Here is a 20,449-nt window from a genome sequence, read left to right as displayed (position 1 = left end):
ATTTGGTTTATCGAAAAGTGTCAACAACTATTTTTAATACCTTGAACAGGGAAGTCGGCGACCCTATAAAATCTATATGTATATAAACGATCAGTGTGACGAGCTGAGTCGATTTAGCTACGTCCGTCTGTCTGTCCGTCTGTATATACGCGAACAAGTCTCTCAGTTTTTGAGATATCGATCTGAAATATTGCATACGTCAGGAATCACCGCTATCAGACCACCATAACTTATACCTGCCATATAAACTGAACGATCGAAATAAAGTGCTTGCATAGAAAACTTTTTCATTTGACGAGGTATCTTAGAGAAAGAGAGTGTTATTCAAGGCATCGCTACAATCTGCGAAGAAATTGTTGAGATCAGACTATTATATCATATAGCTGCCAATCTCAAGTCCTTGTATGAAAACTCTTTTATTTGCCATGTTATCTTTATGATATTTTGCACAGATTATTATCAAAGGCATTGCTACGATTACCGAACATATTGTTCAGATCGGACCACTCTAGCTTATAGTTGCCATCCAAATTTACCGATCAAAATAAGAATAAATGCCTTTTTATACTCATTTATGCAATAAAAAATCGGTCGATGTTAAATAATATATCAAATAAATTTTATTTCAAAGTAAAGTTAAATTTTGTGTTAAAATTTGAAACCCCGTTTCGAGAAGAATACGAGGTATTTTTGGTAAATATTTTTATTTTATACAAAATGTACAAAATCATATTGTATAAATAAAGACCTAACTTACACAATAGAGTAAACTGCTACTGTAGAGTAAATTTGCCAAGAAACAGCAAGTGAAATGAATTGCAATATTGGAGTAGCTAAATTAAAGACTTTAGGTTCAAGCCCACACAGATTGTATATATGTATATTCATACGTTAAACCCTCAACTGAAGATTAGTTCACTTAAACTATTCTCATTTCGTTTTTTCCCCTTTGCATATAAATTTGAATACCAAAAAGTATCTACATTTCACATGAATTAAAAAAACTTTATTATAATCTTGATGCCATGAATACTCACTTAAACAAAAAGTTGAAAAGTATTTTTTAGCTTTTCCTAATTGAATCAACCAAACTCACCCATTTTGCGTAATTCGATATTTCACAAAAATTCCTCTACACTGCGATATACCAAAGCAAAAACTTACTTTTGTTGCAAAATAAACAAAGTTTTCCGGTTTCCATGGATATTTAATGCAAAAAACAACAGGGCAAAAGTAAATATAAGTTTGGCAAGTATGACAAAATTTTCCCTTTATTTACATAATATACCGTTGAATTAGTTAAGGTAGGACAAACAGTCGACATGTTTCGTTAACGGGAAATGCCGATGCAATAATTGAGCATAGTTGCTGCCCCGGCTTTGCACCTGCTGTATTATTGACAAAACTAAATGCTTGCACAACTAACCAACTTCTTACAGATATATATTATATATGTAAATACAAGCTTCCAGTCGCTTTGGCATTCAGCAGTCATTCTCATAAGCTGAATAAGTGCTAAAAACAAACTCATAAAAAATCTGATATAGAAAATTAATCTGAAGAAATAATCTTAATATTTTGTTATTTTTGCATTAAATGAACTTAAAGGACAACTATTACACTTCAGAGATCAGCCCACTTCCGGACTATCTGTCACACATTAATGTGTACAACAACGTCTAAATTACACATCGTTGGCCGACAACAGCAGTTCAGGTAGCAGGTCTGCAGGCCTTAAGATTAGGTGAGTAACAATAGATTTCAAAATTTTAACTTCTCAATATTTTCATTGAATAAAAGAAAAATATTTGAACTTTAAATGAATCTGAAAAATGGTTGCCACGCACTACGGATAATTTCTGGAGCCTTACAGTTAAGTAAGTACCTCAATAGTTCAGGTAAATTTTAAAATAAATAATTACAGCACTTAAAATTGATTATAAACTTTTTATGAAAATATATACGTAGGTTGCCTTTTATATTTCAGTATTGTTGCAATCTGGTAACTCACAACTTCATCGTAAAGTTTGATATGTTTGATGCTATACATACTCAGAACGTTTTGAAAAACGAGCGCTATTAGTGTTGTTTACAGTAACTTAAAATATTCATCTCGCACAAAAATTGGAATTGAAACGCGATCATTTCCGCACGAATTTTTTTTTACAGATTTCGAAGTGGATTAACTTAATTAAATTTTTGGCGATGAAGTTTCATTAAGATCAGTGTTTATGGATGATATGTTGAATTCATTCAAGGACGTAGATCCAAGACAAATTTCGTGAAGGTCGTCCAAAATCTGTTGTTGTTCCGAAGCTATTGATGTTGTGCACAAACTGATATTGCAACATTGTCATTTGACATATCGTGAGATTGAGACAACTATAGGCATTGTTGGGACCAGCATACATACAATATTGCATGAACATTTGATTGTAAAACAAATTTTTTCACGTTGGAGCGCACACAATTTTTCAATCGCAAAAAAAAAGTTCGCTGACTTCGCATCAAATTTCTTCTTTAATTGTCTTTGTTTTTCGACACCTGTTAAGGCGGTTGATGTCTTCAGAACGGATGTTTTGGAGATACCTCAATCAGAGTGGCAAAAGTGCTTCGAAAATTGGTTGAAATGTATGCAAAAGTGTTAACATTTTAATGGAGTATATCTTGAAAAACAATAAAGCGATTGTCGATTATTAATGTTGGTTTTTGTTCTCAAATCCCAAAATATAAAAGGGAATCCTCGTATTTAACATTTTTGTTAACCGAGCAAATAAAGCTTAACTACTATCATCGATGCAAAAACAATTATGCGGGTTGAAAACTGTGTAGGGAAAAGGCCTATTATGTAAGAAAGATGGGAGAAGGCTTCTCTCTGATCCCTAATCCTTGCTTTTTCCCGGGTGAGGGATGACACCCATAAATAGCTGGTATTCCCGCCAGTGGATTGATAAATTATAAAAAAATATATATCACTTATAGTTGAATATTTCAACTTTAAAATTGTAATATATATCGGACGGCAATAGATTATAATAAGTTCATTGTTATATGTATTTCAGGAATCTTTAAATATAAAAGAAATGGCTGTCAGAAAGTATTTCGAAAGAATTATTATTTTATTTTTCTCTCAGCACTCGAGTACAATTTATAAATGTAATTGAAAATTATGTATATATGTGTTTACATACACCATGAAGTACAACATTATTTAATGGTCTATATTTTTGGTAATTTCACAAAAAAAAAGGCATACAAATGCGCCCTAACTTTACTTTTTTTCGTAAAAATCACTTATCACTTTTAAAAGTTCCAACGTTCTCTTTCATTTATCTGAGTCTACACCCACGTCGAGGAAGCTATCAATTAAACGTAAAGCGTTACGTGGCAGCAAACGTCCGATTTTTTCTATATACAAATAATCACGTGGAATACTGGCGTGTTCCAGGCTGGTGCGTTGTGCCCGAATGATGCTCGCTGCTGCGTCTGTGGGCTTGACAAGCTTAAACAGGCTGGGGAAGCGGCAGCGTGGCCGTTTGCACAGACCGGTGTCGACCATGTATGGATAGATGGTGGTAAGTTTGATCTGAAGAAAACATATATGGTATATAAATAATCTAAAGAAAAAGTCAACGCATTGGTTTTAATGAGTACTCACATTATTCTGAGGGTTCTTGTGTCGTAACTCTTCGTTCAGCGCCTAGAAGTAGACAAAAATTAGAATCGTTACTTTGAAAGTGTTCTTTCTTCAATATCAAAAAGTGGCCAACCAAAACTTATATTCTACAACTTACCTCCATTAGACCGCGTACAGCGAATTTTGTACCGCAATATGGCACCAAGTTGGGCAGTCCGAAGAGACCAGCACACGATGACAAAGCGACAAAGTGTCCTTCATTGCGCGCTAGCATATCGGGAAGGAAGGCTTGAATGATCTGTAAGAAAAAAATTAAATATATGTTTAAACATTTTTGACCAAGTTCCTGTTGTTGTAGCAGTGGCAGAAAATATTCCTGAAGTAGTTTAAAAGAATGCAACCGAGTTGAAAGTTTTTGCTCGGAAAACCGGTTATAAACACCTAACTGTTGTGAGAATGGCGAGGGCTACGGACGGAGTTAGTCTTATATTATGCAAATTTTTGGAAGGTTCTACATGCTTAAAGCCTTCACCGAGCAATGGTTTGTTTATGGGAAGCCACGACTTAATCAGATCCTTATCTTAGGTAAGGCGCAACTTTACTTGAAGGCACTAAGCCATCTTCCCTTTTACTATAATTGAAAGGATAGTCTACAAACTAGATGAGTCGGTTGATAATCGATATATTTTTTACACTATAAGCACTCAAACTTCATATAAAAGACTTATTTATGAACTAAACAAGTTGTTTATAAAAGTACAAACTCGTTTAGACTCACTCGCTGCTAAGCTCAATTTTACAGAAAGTTGTTTGGAAGACAAAGTCAACCATCATTTTAAATACGATTTTAAAACTCCCAGTTTTATTTTTTATCAAGCACAGTTCCAATTTGGTTAGGTAAAGAAAATATTTTTTTGAGGAATAGTTATATATTACTACTCACCCAGAAGTGCGCCAGCACATTAATCTCATACATAGTTCTGATCTCAGTCTCGGTGTGTTCAAGGATTGGATGACAGGGCATAATACCAGCATTATTTACAACAATATTGATAAAGCCATGCTCTTTCTTGACCTTATCAGCCAAGGCGTTGATCTCTTCGCGTTTCGTAACATTGCACCTTTATAAAGGAAGACATTTGTATCTAAATTAGGGCAATTTATATGTAAATAATACTATACTTACGTATAAGCGTACGCCTCCCCACCGTAAGCTTTGATGTCCTTGACTGTTTGCTGATTGGATTCCTCATTCACATCCCAGCAGATGAGCTTAGCGCCAAGTGCGCTGTACTGCAAGGCGAGCTCCTTGCCGATGCCATGTCCAGTGCCAGTGATCAGTACAGTTTGACCTTTGACATCGATTTCTTGTGGCACAAATGTTTTAACTATCGACTCGAATATCGAAATCCAGAACTTAAATATCAGCAGTGCTATGTCTAACACCAAGGTGACTATATTGTAAATATCAATGTTGTTCTTATTGTTATTATTGCTAGTGCTGCCGGAGCTATTGGCGCTGTGACGAGGAGAAAGAAAACGATTTACAGTAATAATAAACAACTATGTAATAAATTGATGCATTAAAGAGTCTGACAAATGTGTTTAAAAAGTAAATTTGTTTTCTAATAAAGTATTAATAGCATTAAGTTGACTTTGATCAGCTACTTAATAAATAGTATTGTTGACATAGCAGACATTGTCAGAAACCACAGCAAAAAAAAAAACAGCGTTGTCAAGTTATTGAGCTTCGAAGCTGTAAAATTTAGACACAATAATTAATATTTGTTCATTGCAACAAATATGACAAGATTGTTTGATATGCGACACCTATTTTGGTGTAACCTCTATAAACCTTTCTGCACACTTCGAACGTTATATGACTCTTAAGTGGTATATGCTTGACAACGTTTTGCTTACATTATTAAAACTTGAACTGTTTTCTATTATAAACAGTTTGGTATTTGAAATAATTTCTCGTCTTTAAGAAGCAATTGAATTGCTCGAAACAAAAATTTTCTTGTTTGACAGTAGGTCCAGATCCTGTGTATTCTTAAAATATGTATAAGTAAGTGGTGTGTGTAAAAAAATTACGGAAATTTTCGTTTTTTTTTCAAATTTTGCTCATTTGTCTAAGAAATGCAAATAATGCATTAGAAATACTTGAATTGACATTTGAATTGAATTCCAAATTTTTGGAATAAAAAATTTGCAACCCTGCTTTGCTCACATTAATGTTGCCGCTTTCAAAATGGTCTCCATTCGATATTATGCACTTTTGCTAGCGCTTCTCAATCCAATCGTCGAAACACTTTTTAAACTCGATTTTTGGGATAGCTTTTAGCTCTTTCAGCGATTTTCATCTATCTTGTAAAACTAAGGTCCGGAACCTTTAGTTCTCTTTATTTTTGGAAATGAAAAAAAGTTGAACGGAGCCCATGTCTGGCGAATATGGAGGCAAGAGCATCGTTATATAGAATTCATAAACAAATTCTTTGATTCATTTCTTTTAACAAACGAAAATCGGCAAACACGTCTAACCTTGGCGGCTCCTACAGACAAAGGAAGCAATGAATACAACTGAAAATTGTATCAATTGGACATTCCAAACAAACGAAATTTTAATTACCGTTACTTTTTGAACAAACCTCGTACACCATTAAAATTCTAAAACAATTGTTAAAGTAGTTTTTCTTTTAATTCCCAAAAGTCGTCCATTTTTAAGTTGTCAAATTAGTTGTACCCCTTAAGAAGTTCAGCCATTTGGTTTTTGAACACGTTGCCAACTATTTTGAAAATTATAAAATCCGCTTGAATTTAATACATTATCAATAATACTGCACTTTTTCTAACGTAATAAGCGTAACTAAGCTAAACGTGTTTTTGTACGTATGCTACTATCAGAAAATGTGATAATAATCGTTAATCGCAAGTCATTAAAAAGCAATAAAAACTGCATTTTTTTATAATAACTGTGACTATAAAAAATAATAAAATTTTTCATTGAATTTTGTTACTAATTTCTGTAAATAAATATTTGTTGCCTTTTATCATATCGACTGCTATTGTTTATATTAAATATATAATATTAAATATTTGTTGCCTTTTATCATATCGACTGCTATTGTTTATATTAAATATATAATAGTCCGTTAGACCGTTTTGCGACAAAACATAATTAACTATTAGATTAATTTTTATTATCTCAAAACAATTACCAATTTAATTTCAAGTTATTTAACTAAGCTTACTTCTCAGAATTTTAACTTCAACTTCACTTATCTTAAGTGATTGTACATATAATTATTTAAAAACAAATCGTTATTAAAAAGTAGTAATTATTTTTATAAAAACATTTTTTTCTCCTTTTATAAACGCAAAGACTTTGATCAGTGACTTGCAGAAAAATAAGGCTTTTACAAGCAATTAAATTTTAAACATTGATAATAAAAGGTGATCCATTTCAAGCTTCCTACTTTTTTTGAGAAAAAATTACAGAGAATTCAAATTTAATGAGAAATGCTTATTATCATTCGAAAGAACATTTTTTGGCATTTATTTCTTGAAGATTATCTCTTTCAAATGTTGGCCGCGGCTACGTCACAGCTGGTCCATCCGTTGAGTCCGATTTTCGATGGCTCGTTAGAGCATTTCGACAGGTAACTGGTTTTGCTTCAAGGCCTGAAACGAAGCGAGATTGTCCGCATAGACTTTACATATCCCCAGGAGTGGAAAAGTGTAACGGTGTGATATCACACAATCTTGGTGGCCAATGGACCGGCCCAAAACGGGAAATTATCTGCTCACCGAAGTGTTCTCTCAATAAATCTATTGATTGATATGATGTGTGGGAGGTGGCGCCGTCTTGTTTAAATCAAAAGTCGCCGAGATCAAGAACTTCAATTTCAGGCGTCAAATAGTCGGTTATCATGACGCTATAACGGTCGCCATTGACGGTTAGGTTCTTACCGGCATCATTTTTGAAGAAATATGGACCGATGATTCCACCGGCCCACAAACCACACCAAACCGTTTTTTCTAGTTGAAATGGCAGCTCTTCGTCCCAATTTCGCTTGCTTACATTACCTATTGAGCCAGAAATGGGCCTCAGCGCTGAACAAACTTTGGCTCGAAAACGTCGAATCTTCTCGGAACTTTTTAAGAGCCCATAGAGCAAGGCGATATCGCTGTTTTGTACGCTTTCAATTTAAGATCACGACGTAAAATGCGTTAAGTCGTTCCATACGTCAGTCCGAGTTGCTCCAAACGGCGCCGAATCGATTCTCCACAGTCTTCGTGTACACTCTCAGCTACGGTCGCTATATTTGTTTCACTGCGTGCTGGACGCGATTATTATTATGTCAAAAACAGGCTATTGAAAAAAGTACCTATGCCTGGATCACCTGTTATTTACATGTAGCTTGTCATTTAAGAGTTAATAGCCTATTTATTGTTGTAGTAAAACTGACCAGCTCTTTTTAATTTTAGATTTATATGTTCTAATCACACTCGGAATCGTTTATTGTTAACCTTTAGCATGTTGTTATTAAATCGTGTCAATTAACTTGTTTTATTTCTAAATCGCCGCACAAGCGCATGAGGCTGTCATATCGAGCGATTCATTGCACACACGACAAGCTAATTTAAAGCCACAACACAATATCATAAATTATATAATATACATACATAATATGTATATGTATACGTATATGTATTACATATACTATTCATCATACATTTGTTGTTTATGTCGTGTACTTACTATATAACCCAAGTAATTAAGCGGGTACTAAGTTGCACCAAAACACTCACCGCTTTCACTTGCTCCCGAATAAATAAGAACAAATATGGTTAAAAATGTATAAAGGATTTTCCAATCCGCAATTTTATTATAGTCTTTGAAACTATAAAGTTGTTGAAAAACGATGTGAAAATATAGATTTCCGGGGTGGCGCAGAAAGTACTCGGAAGATGCACATACGATGGCGATCGAACGAAAAAAAGTGTCCAGTCGTCGATCCCTTTTGTTGGTTGGGTAGAGTGGTGAGATCGTGGTTGGTACCCCTGATAAATGCATTCCTTTATACAAGTCTTTTATTTTTTTCTTATATCCTGAACAGGGTATATTAAGTTTGTCACGAAGTTTATTACACCCAGAAGGAAACGTCGGAGACCCTATAAAATATATACGGGTCATTCCATTAAAAATTCGACTGATTCTTCGATTCATACATAATCAAGATTATTGTCCGAAACATCGGTGCAATCTCCGAAGTAATTGTTCAGATCGGACCACTATAGCATATAACTGTCATACAAACTGAACGATCGGAATCAAGTACTTGTATGGAAAACTTTTGCATAAAGAAATGTTCTTAAGAAAATTTACAGAAATAGCTTTGCTTACGAACTAGATACTTCATACATAGTATAGTGTTTCTTTCTTCTCCAACTTCATCTTCAAAACTTGATGATTGTTAAAGTATTTTACAAGAAGTTTACTGTCCTGAAGAGGAGATCTGGATAAACTCTCGGTTGGTCAAAATATGATTAAAAAACACATCTTTATTCTTAATCGATATTAAAGCTGCCATGATGATGATGAGTAAATATATTTGCGAATAAGAGGGGGCTTATTGGATAAAAGTGGAACATCTAAACGGACTGGCAATATTATTCCAATGATATGTATGAAGGATCGCTTAATCACCCAAGTTTGAACCCAAAACTTAGAAATATGCAGGGGAACAACCCATTTCTACTTAGTATTAACCAACGGTAATACTGCTTCCGGGTTTTACATTGGAGTATAAATCAAACATAAGTATTTAGCATGAATATTTATAATTAAGATAAATATATTTACAGACACATTTTAAATTTAATAGTTATATTACCAATAATTTCAACTTATAAACATAAGTAAATGATTATAGTTGTATGTGCATGTCTACATGCTATTTGGCGCCTGCGTACTGCATATGCAAACTTATATACCATATAATTGTTGCTGCCACTGCCGCGGTCCATTAAGCAGCAACAATTTCGTTTCATAATATTAGTTATAAAATAAAAATCATAAACCTAATAATAGGTAATTGGAAACTGTATACTAAAAGGAAAGGGTTTCCAATGTCAATGCTAGCGCTTAGTGCTTTGTTAGAGAACTGTTATTTCGCGTTAAAATTGTATTGAACTTGAACTACAGACACGGGTACATACATACATATGTAAGCAATTGGTTGCGGCAAGTGAAGGTTTTGCGTGGATCTAATTATAAGTTATCGATATAAAATTACTTAGCAGTAAATACAAATACAATACATATATGTATGTACATATGTATATCGAAATATTTAATTGCAATTCAACAAGTATGTAAAAACTTGAAACATGTAGATCTAATAAATGCTTGTCACAAATATAGATTAGGTTCTCTATATAAGATGAGTACAAGTATATACTCGTACACAGGCCTTCACAATCCCATCCAGTGGGGTGTTATGTACCGCTGTTGTTGTTGTTGTTATAACGATTATCTAATCCCCGTTTGGGTGATAAATTCTAGATTCGTTGTCGTCGAGGTCATCTAACGGAAGGCCCAGGAAACGAGCTGTTTCGACGGGGTCGGACCATAGGGAAAGGGGTGTTAGATGAGTGGGGTTTGTAGGGCATGCAAAGAGGTGGTTAGTGTCATGCGGAGACTCATTGCATGCAGGACATGTGTTTAGTATGTCGGGGTCTATTCTGGATAGGTAGGAGTTTAACCTGCTACAGTATCCAGAACGAAGTTGCGCGAGGGTCACTCTAGATTCGCGAGGCAACTCGAGCTCTGTGTCTGCAATGGGTGGTGGTTTGACTCGTATTACGCCATTCACTGAAAGGGAGTCGGTGAAGGTGTTAATGGCTCCACTGTGAATGGCGGTCAGTGCTTGTCTGAAGTTAGTTGCGTCCGAAGTCTGGTCGACGTGCTGTCTGATGTCGTCGACGTAGTCAAGGAAGGACCTCTTGATGTTCCTAGGAGGCTGCTCCGCTGCAAGCAGGCGTCTGCAGGGGTGGTTTCTGCGAAAACATCCCAGCAGAAACTGCTTGGAGAGGAGCTCATTATGTTCCTTAACCGGAAGCATACGGGCCTCACTGTGTAGGTGTTCGATTGGGGACATCAAGAGGCACCCCGTGATAGTCCGGAGTGCAGTGTTCTGACAAGTCTGGAGCTTCTTATTCTGCGTGTCACTACATCCAGGCGACCATATTGCGGCTGCATAATTGAGGACCGGCCGGCCGATTGCCTTGTATGTTGCCAACAACGTTTCTTTGTCCTTTCCCCATGAGCTGCCGGCAAGCGACTTGAGGATTTTGTTGCGGCTCTGTACTTTGGCAGTTATCGCGGTCGTGTGAGGAGTGAAAGAGCACAGACTGTCCAAAGTGACGCCTAAAATTTTAGGGTTATTTACTGTCGGAATTTTTGTGCCATCGACTGAAATGTTCAGGTCCAGTCTGTACTCCTTCGTCCAATTGGTGAAGATGGTCGCTGTGGATTTAGTGGGGGAGAGTGTTAAGTTCCTTGCAGAAAAGAAGCGAGAAAGATCGGAGAGGTAGCCGTTTACTTTTGAACACATGCCATCGATTCCATTGCCCGACGTCAATATCGTACAGTCATCTGCGTACGAGGTCATTGAAATTCCCGCTGGTGGCTGGGGGAGTTTCGAAATGTAGAAATTAAACAGTAGCGGGGAGAGGACACCGCCCTGCGGAACCCCCTGTTTAATTTTTCTGAGTTTGGAGTTTTGACCTCGAAATAGTACGGATGAGTGTCGACCGCTCAGGTAGTTCATAGTCCACCGCTTCAACCCTGGAGGGAGCGTTGATTGTTCCAGGTCCTCAAGTAGCGTTGCGTGATTGACTGTGTCAAAAGCTTTTGACAAGTCCAACGCTACGAGGATCGTCCTCTCGCAGGGTGGCTTCTGGTTCAGGTCATGAACTATCTGGGCGTTTATGACGCTAAGTGCTGTGGTGGTACTGTGCACTTTACGGAAACCATGCTGATGGTCTGCTAGGCTCAGGTGGTGGGTGAATGACGGGAGTAACAAGGCCTCAAGTGTCTTCACTACTGGGGAAAGGAGAGTTATCGGGCGATAAGACTCCCCTTTGTTGGCGGGTTTCCCAGGTTTCAGTAGTGGGACCACTCTTCCGACTTTCCACACATCGGGTATTTGAAGAGTGGATATCGACAGGTTGAGGACCTTGGTGAGGTAGTTTACTCCCGTTGGGCCTAGATGTTTTAACATCAGCATGTTTATTCCGTCAGGGCCGATGGATTTGGATGATTTCGCCTTTTTGATGACATTCTGAACCTCCTCATCGGTGAAAGTAAGTGGTGCGCAGTCTTTTGGCATTTTGCGCAACCGTCGGGTAACACATCGTTTGGCCTTGTCGGTCGAAGGGTGCAGTATAAACTGCCGGCTAAAGTAGCTCGCGCACTTCTTCGGGTCCGAGGAGGCATGGCCATCGAATTGGATTTCAACCCGATCGTCATGTTTCCTCGGATTTGACAGGGCCTTGACAGTAGTCCAAAGCTTACTCACACCGGTGGAGAGGTTGCAGGACTTCAGGTGCTCTATCCATTTTGTCCGCTTATGATGGTTTACCATGTGCCGAATCTCCAAATTGAGATCCCTTATTCGGGGATCACAGGGATCGGCATGGCGTAAGGTGTCGCGCTCATTTGCTAATACAGCTGCTTCGGCTGGGAAATTGGGGCGGAGTTCCGCTATTCTTCCAGCCGGTATGAAGCGAGCTGTAGCAGCAGCGATCACCTTGCGGAATTGACGCTCGCCAACGATGACGTCCGTAGGAATGGATAGTGCGTTGAAGGTGCTCTCAGTAAATTCTGTGAAGCCGACCCAGTTAGCTTTGTTAAAGTTAACATAGGTGCGGTTATCCACAGAAATAAAGTCAGGAGGTTTCTCGATCGAGATAATTATGGGCAGATGGTCTGATGCAAGAGTTAGCATAGGTCGCCAGGTTATACTATTTATCAGACCACCGCTAGCGATGGTAATATCTGGCGAGCTATTACAGGTGCCCATAATTCTGGTGGGGGCTTCGTCATTCATTGTGCAGAATGTCGAATCGTCTATCTGTTCCGCCAGCTCCATCCCCCTACGATCGTTTGACAGGCAGGAATGCCAAAGATCGTGATGCGCGTTAAAGTCGCCTAGCACCAGACGGTTTTCACCACGAAGTAGCGCATCTATATTCGGGTGATATCCTGTTGGGCAACATGTAACTGGGGGGATGTATATATTAAATATTTCGAGCTCGACATCGCCTGACCGGACAGCTATTCCCTGACATTCTAGGGTAGTGTCCCTGCGGTCGATGTCAACATCGATTAGACGATATTGCACGGTGTTGTGCAATATGAAGGCTAGGCCTCCACCATTATCTCGCTCGCGATCCTTACGTAAAACGTTGAAACCTGCACAACTCAGAAGATCTGAGCGGCTGTTTAACTTGGTTTCTTGGACCGCAGCTATCGTTACGCGCTCCCGGCTCATAAATGCAACTATCTCCTCGATCTTGCTCTGGAGTCCGTTGCAGTTGAATTGTAAGAGTCGCGTTTGTCGCGGGTGTCCAGTCGTGATCCTAGGGGTGAGTGGGGTGCGTGTAGGTGGTGGTTGTTGCAGCTGTGCTATCCGCATGGGCGGTTGTCGCACTATGGTGTTGGTTGGCGACGCCACTGTTTGTGATTGCGGGGGCAGACTCCCACAGCATGGGGCAACATACAACGCACTCCACTCTCGTGTGGTGCGCAGGCCAGAACACGACAGAAAGTGACACCAGCCAGTACAAGAATTGCACTTGACTGATGTGACATTCCGGCGTATTATGGTCTGACACACGGAACAGACTGTGCGAGGAACCAGGAGTTGCTGTGTGGTTCTCGCACGGGGATTGGAGCTGGATGAAGGTGGGGGGGGGGGAGGTTGGTCAGATTGGGAGTTGTGCTGTCTTTGTGAGCTCCTAAGGACCGTGGAGGTCCTATTTTGGCCACTCGACTGGAGTGGCAGCGCAGTGCGCGAACAAGGTGCAGGTTGCACGGCCGTTGAGGCAAATGTCGCATTATTGCGTTGACAGCATGGGGCCACGTAACTCGTGGTCCACTCCCTGTGTGTCTTAAGGCCCGAGCAGGTCTTAAGGTGGCTCCATCCATTGCATGTATTGCACCTAACCGAGGTGGAATTTGGATGGAGCCTTTTTGCGCATACGCAGCAGTAGAATACCTCGGGGCCCGGGTTGGACTCGATGCCAGCACGGGTCAGGAGGATACGGAGCAACCCTGCTGCTAGGCGTTGCTCCAGTGACGACAAACTTAATCTAAAACTTACCGATCCAAACAGGGTTAGATCGTCGAAATAACAGCCCTTGGCCGGATAAAATCCGGGTCAATTCCGGTATCGCAGAACCGGCTGTTGTGGGAATTGAATTATGTACCGCTCTATGCCTCCGCCTTTGGCCGAACTGCTCACATTTTTATAGCACAGGAGCCTGACATACATACATTACATTCTGCCTCCAAACAGATGATATCAAAAATCGATCACTTAGAGCGAGATAACAAACGGCACACCTCCCGTCAAAACTACTAAAACTCGTAGCTCTTACTTTTCTTTTGAACATAGAACTACATTTTACTGCATATATTTTCATACGAAAATAATTTTTATTGATAAGGTATTCAAATCAGAAGTGAATGGGTCGCTATCGATTCAACTTTAATCATTATGTACTAAATAATAACGCATTTATAGTGATAAAAATAATGCAATATGAAATTTTAAATAAATATATGTATATACTTGTATATTGTATGCGATATACACTCTTTGTTTGTATAACGTAAATGTGTTATACATATATTTTTCTATTATTATTATAGGCATATATCTATTTTATTTTCTTAATTATTTTATTTGAAACTTTGCTCTTATTAGTAGAGATCGTGTTGTTAAGAATTTGATCCAACTACTAAACTAAGTGCGATTTATGATGGTACGAAGCAGATAAATTTAAATTTTTATGGCCGATTTCATAAACCCTTGAGCTTAATAAATAAGACTAATGCAAACTAAGTCACTAAACAATATTAATCTGATTAATAATCTGAGAACACAGTTATTTAACGCTTGAATGCAAATAATCAATGTAATAAACACTCGTAGTTAAGACTTCGTCGGATTTAGATATACAAATACTTTTCATTCACATGTGCATATATGTATATAGGGCAAAGATTCTTTTGTAATTTGTTGAAAGACCGATTACCTCTCGATGGCATTTTAATTATTTTTGTATATACTTGTACACAGATCTTCACAATCCCATCTAGTGGGGTATTATATACCGCTCTATGCCTATGCCTACGCCTCCGTCTGAACTGCTCACATTTTTAGAGCACAGGAGCGTGACATACGTACAATAAATTCTGCCTCCAAACAGCTGATTTAAAAAATTGATCACTTAGAGCGAGATAACAAACGGCACACCTCCCGTCAAAACTACTAAAACTCGTAGCTCTTACGATTTTTGAACACAGAAATACATTTTACTGCATATATTCTCATACGAAAATAATATTTATTGATAAGGTATTCATATCAGCACTGAATGGGTCGCTATCGATTCAACTTTAATCATTATGTACTAAAAAATGCATTAGGAAATTTTAAATAAATATATGTATATACTTGTATATTGTATGCGATATACACTCTTTGTTTGTATGACGTAAATGTGTTATACATATTTTTTTCTATTATTATTATAGGCATATATTTATTTTATTTTCTTAATTCTTTTATTTGAAGCTTTGCTCTTATTAGTAGAGATCGTGTTGTTAAGAATTTGATCCAACTACTAAACTAAGTGCGATTTATGATTGGGCGAAGCAGATAAATTTAAATTTTTATGGCCGGTTTCATAAACCCTTGAGCTTAATAAATAAGACTAATGCAAGCTAAGGCACTTAACAATATTAATCCGATTAATAATCTGAAAACACAGTTATTTAACGCTTGAATGCAAATAATCAATGTAATAAATACTCGTAGTTAAGATTTCGTCGGATTTAGAAATATGAATATTTTTTATTCTTATGTGGATATATATAGGGAAAGGTTCTTTTGTTATTTGTTGAAAACCCGATTACCTCTCGATGTCATTTTCATTATTTTTGTATATACTTGTACACAGATCTTCACAATCCCATCCAGTTGGGTATTATATACCGCTCTATGCCTATGCCTACGCCTTCGGCTGAACTGCTCACATTTTTAGAGCACAGGAGCGTGACATACGTAAAATAAATTCTGCCTCCAAACAGCTGATTTAAAAAATTGATCACTTAGAGCGAGATAACAAACGGCACACCTCCCGTCAAAACTACTAAAACTCGTAGCTCTTACGATTTTTGAACACAGAAATACATTTTACTGCATATATTCTCATACGAAAATAATATTTATTGATAAGGTATTCATATCAGCACTGAATGGGTCGCTATCGATTCAACTTTAATCATTATGTACTAAAAAATGCATTAGGAAATTTTAAATAAATATATGTATATACTTGTATATTGTATGCGATATACACTCTTTGTTTGTATGACGTAAATGTGTTATACATATTTTTTTCTATTATTATTATAGGCATATATTTATTTTATTTTCTTAATTCTTTTATTTGAAGCTTTGCTCTTATTAGTAGAGATCGTGTTGTTAAGAATTTGATCCAACTACTAAACTAAGTGCGATTTATGATGGTACGAAGCAGATAAATTTAAATTTTTATGGCCGGTTTCATAAAACCCTTGAGATTAATAAATAAGACTAATGCAAGCTAAGTCACTAAACAATATTAATCTGATTAATAATCTGAGAACACAGTTATTTAACGCTTGAATGCAAATAATCAATGTAATAAATACTCGTAGTTAAAACTTCGTAGGATTTATTAACGCAAAGGCTTTTTATGCATATGTGCATATATATAGGGCAAAGGTTCTTTTGTTATTTGTTGAAAAACCGATTTCCTCTCGATGGCCTTTGTATTATTATTGTTAAGAAAAATTGCATATGGTTGTTACCTAACACTTAGAGAATACTTATATATGAGTTTTTAGCCGATACTTTTGTCTGAGGCTTTTACATAACAGAAATATTATATATGTGCTTCGTGTTGTACATAGTCCGTCGAGAAGCCACATACCTCGTATTTATTCCTTTTTTTTACTGATAATAATCGGTTTTTGAAACTCCATTAGTCTGAACTGTGTAGAAGAGGACTCAATTAATTCCTAAATTAAAACTTTTCATTTTGTTACCACGTACTAAGGCAAACTTTTAATGAATTATTTTTTCATTTATTTAATCAAATGAAACGGCAACATTATATAATATAATTTTTATACTCCTTATTTCTAAATTTACGTGCATTATTACTATTTTTAATTTTAAAGAGTTTAGAGGTTTTTAATATGAAAAAATTTAATATCGCGCAGTGATTAGATTTTTTGTTTTGAAGGGTTTAAAAGCAAAGGAAATTTGTGAACAATTGTTAGAAGTGTATAAGGGGACCTCACATTCAAAACGCACCGTTGAATTTTGGGCTGGTGAATTCCACGCGAAGGCGCAACCGCACCAGAAATTATTAAGCAAGTTCATATTATTGTTAGTGAAGATCTAAGTTTGACTAAGCGTGACATTGCTAATGTCATAGGCATCTCACACGAATGAGTACTTCATATTTTACATGGAGAATTGCATATAAAAAAGCTGTTTGGAAAGTTAGTGTCGCACACGTTAATAATTCAACAAAAACTGGATCGAAAACAAATTTCTCAGCATAGTTTGGAGCGTTTTAGGCACAATAATGCCGATTTCTTGCGTAGGTTTATAACTATGGATGAGACTTAGATCTACCACTATGATGCTAAATTGCAACAAGAACGTTTACAGTGGACTGAAACCGGTTGTTCAACCCCAAAGCAGGTGAAGTCCCAAGCAAATAAGGTTATGGCATAAGTTTTTTGGGATGCAAAAGGAATTTTGTTGATTGATTATCTATAGAAAGGTAAAACAATCAACTCTGAATATTATTGCTGCCTTTCGAATCAGCTGGATGATAAAATTCGTGAGAAAAGACCTGGTTTGCAGCACAAAAAGAAATAATTTTTCATCAAGACAATGCACCTGCTCAAAAAGGTGTTTTAACAATGACAAAATTCCACGAATTAAAGTACGAACTGCTTGGGCATGCCCTGTATTCACCAGCGACTACTACCTCTTCAGAAACCTGAAAGAAGCTATTACAGCCGTAAACGGGTATTTTTACAGAGTTTTCGGAAAGTCATTATAGGGATGGTAGAAAATTATTGGGGGATAAGTGTATTGACATTAGAGGAGATTATATTGAATAACAAGTAAGGAAGGGCTAAGTTCGGATGTAACCGAACATTTTATACTCTCGCAAAATCAGAGGGTATACTCATTTAAGATTTCTTTATGGATTGACCGATATTTTCGGTAAAAGGTCAACTATAGGCACTGGGGTCCACATATTTAGTACTTAAGGGCTTAAACAGTTTTGGTTAGATTTAGCCAATTTTTGGTCACAAGGTGGCATACTTTAAACGTATTATTCACGCAAAGTTTTACCCCGATATAATCATTGTTGCTTGATATGCATAGTGAAAAGTGAAAGAATCAGATGGAATTGAAAATGGTGTTATATGGGAAATAGGCGTGGTTGTAGTCCGATTTTGCCCATTTTCGCACTATGACATAGAAACATGAAAAGAACGTTATGCACCGTTATTTGGTTGAAATCCGTTAAGCAGATCCCAAGATATGGGTTTTCACCTAAAAGTGGCCGGTGTTACGCCCACTATTTAATTTTGAACGTGGTTCCTATAAAGTCATATTATACCATCCCAGAGATAAAATTTAATTTCTCTGTCTTGTTTAGCGCTTGATTTATCGCGCTTTTAGTAGTTTTTAACAGTACCGTTATATGGGGAGTTGGTCACCCGATTTCACCTATTTTCACACCGTCGATAGAGATGCTAAAAACATTTGTTCCCAGTGAATTTTGTTGTTATATCTTTAGTGGTATAGTAGATATGCACATTAAACTTATTAGCTTAGTTATGACAATTTATTTGTTTTTAATTAATGGCATTTTGTAGGCGTGGCAGTGGTCCGATTACGCCCATCTGCAATACCAACCACAGGAAATATGTGTACCAAGTTTCATAAAGATATCTCAATTTTTACTGAAGTTACAGCTTGCACAGACGGACGGACGGACGGACAGACAGTCACCCGGATTTCAACTCGTCTCCTCATCCTGATCATTTATATATATAATATATAACCCTATATCTAACTCGATTAGTTTTAGGTGATACAAACAACCGTTAGGTGAACAAACCTATTATACTCTGTAGCAACAAGTTGCGAGAGTATAAAAAAATATATTTATATCGTACCAAAAAACAGTATTTTTTCTTTTTGAGCGTAGAAACTTTTCCATCAACCTGTATATTTAAAATTAAAAATATTTATACTTTTATGTATGCAAGTATGTATTTTCAGTTTTTTAATGATTCTAGCAGTTGACAAAAACAATTATATTTCTACATCTCGCACAGTGAAAAAATATTGAATATATCATATGCCGCTTTATCTAATAAATAATTCAAACTGCACATCAATATATCTGTACATCTTTTTACATACATCTATTTTTATGTATATGAAAACGCTTGATCTAATTTTACGCACTACACTGCATAAACACACATACTTGCGTACTGTGAAATAATAATTTATTATTCACGCCTTTAGCTACAATTCGCAACTGTTTGGATTCTCAAGTTCATAGTTTCTACATTATGAATAATTCCTTACACTGTTGCTAATACTACTGGAACACCGGTCACTAGCGTTAATAATACTCATACGCCCTGGACACTTTACCATATAAAACCAAATACACACACACAGGCACTCACCTCAAAGAATTCGACGGTTGCACCATTTTAAATACACAATTTTAATCAGAAATAATAGATCGAACGTCAAGGATAATACGATACCGCGTGTCCTTCTTAAATGTTTGGATTTTCTAGAGATGAGAGTAACAATAAACCGTAACCGGCCGATTCAGAATTCCTACTGAAAATCTAGAAATGCGCGCACCGCTCACACACATCAAATTAAAACCACAAACGCCACATATTTGTCTATATATACACAGTTCAGTTGTGCTCAGGCAGCGACCATTGGCAGCACTGTCGGCGTACGCTATCGCAGCGGCGTAGTTCTACAATCACATAACTCACCGTCAGCGTTTAGTTAGAATATGTCAGGCATTTCGCATTGCTAGCCGGCGTTCGAGCACATTGACGCTATAAACATTTATACAAGTACATTTCTGTGTGTGTGTGAAGACGAGGCAGCGCTGTCGTCATGTTGCGCGCGTCTTTAGAAAAACAAAGCACTATTTCAAATTTAAATGTTTCATGTGCATACATATGTGCATATGCCTACATATATACTTGTATGTTATGATTGTGCTATTTAGCTCACATATGCGATGCTTTACTTTTAGTTTTCCGTCTCGCGGTGTTTTCTAATCGGAACGCCCAAGTTTATTAGACGCTGATAAAGCCGACAAAAAAGCTTTAGGGATACAACAGATGCGTGTGTGCATATGCATATGCGGTATATTATTTTTGTTTTGACG

At 37.0% G+C, this 20,449-nt stretch overlaps 1 protein-coding gene across 2 annotated transcripts; it reads right to left on the bottom strand.

Moving 5' to 3' along the window:
- Positions 1-3,088: 3,088 nt before the first annotated feature.
- On the bottom strand, positions 3,089-19,926 carry LOC106616302 (17-beta-hydroxysteroid dehydrogenase 13). 2 transcript variants are annotated; one of them, XM_036365919.2, is made up of 6 exons: positions 19,716-19,926; positions 4,824-5,147; positions 4,581-4,758; positions 3,795-3,935; positions 3,659-3,700; positions 3,089-3,586 (listed from the first exon to the last, which is right to left on the bottom strand). In XM_036365919.2, exons 1-6 carry the CDS (start codon positions 19,739-19,741, stop codon positions 3,326-3,328), a joined length of 972 nt encoding a protein of 323 aa, XP_036221812.2. In that variant the 5' UTR covers positions 19,742-19,926; the 3' UTR covers positions 3,089-3,325. The 2 variants fall into 2 exon arrangements, with proteins under 2 accessions (XP_036221812.2, XP_014088373.2); XM_014232898.3 differs by having other exon boundaries at positions 4,824-5,156; positions 19,716-19,925.
- Between the last annotated feature and the right edge of the window lie 523 nt (positions 19,927-20,449).

This window comes from Bactrocera oleae, chromosome 5, assembly GCF_042242935.1.
Source record: "Bactrocera oleae isolate idBacOlea1 chromosome 5, idBacOlea1, whole genome shotgun sequence".
In the NCBI taxonomy this organism is placed as follows: domain Eukaryota; kingdom Metazoa; phylum Arthropoda; class Insecta; order Diptera; family Tephritidae; genus Bactrocera; species Bactrocera oleae.
Note: the sequence above shows the minus strand (reverse complement) of the source record. Positions and strands in the feature narration are given on the sequence as shown.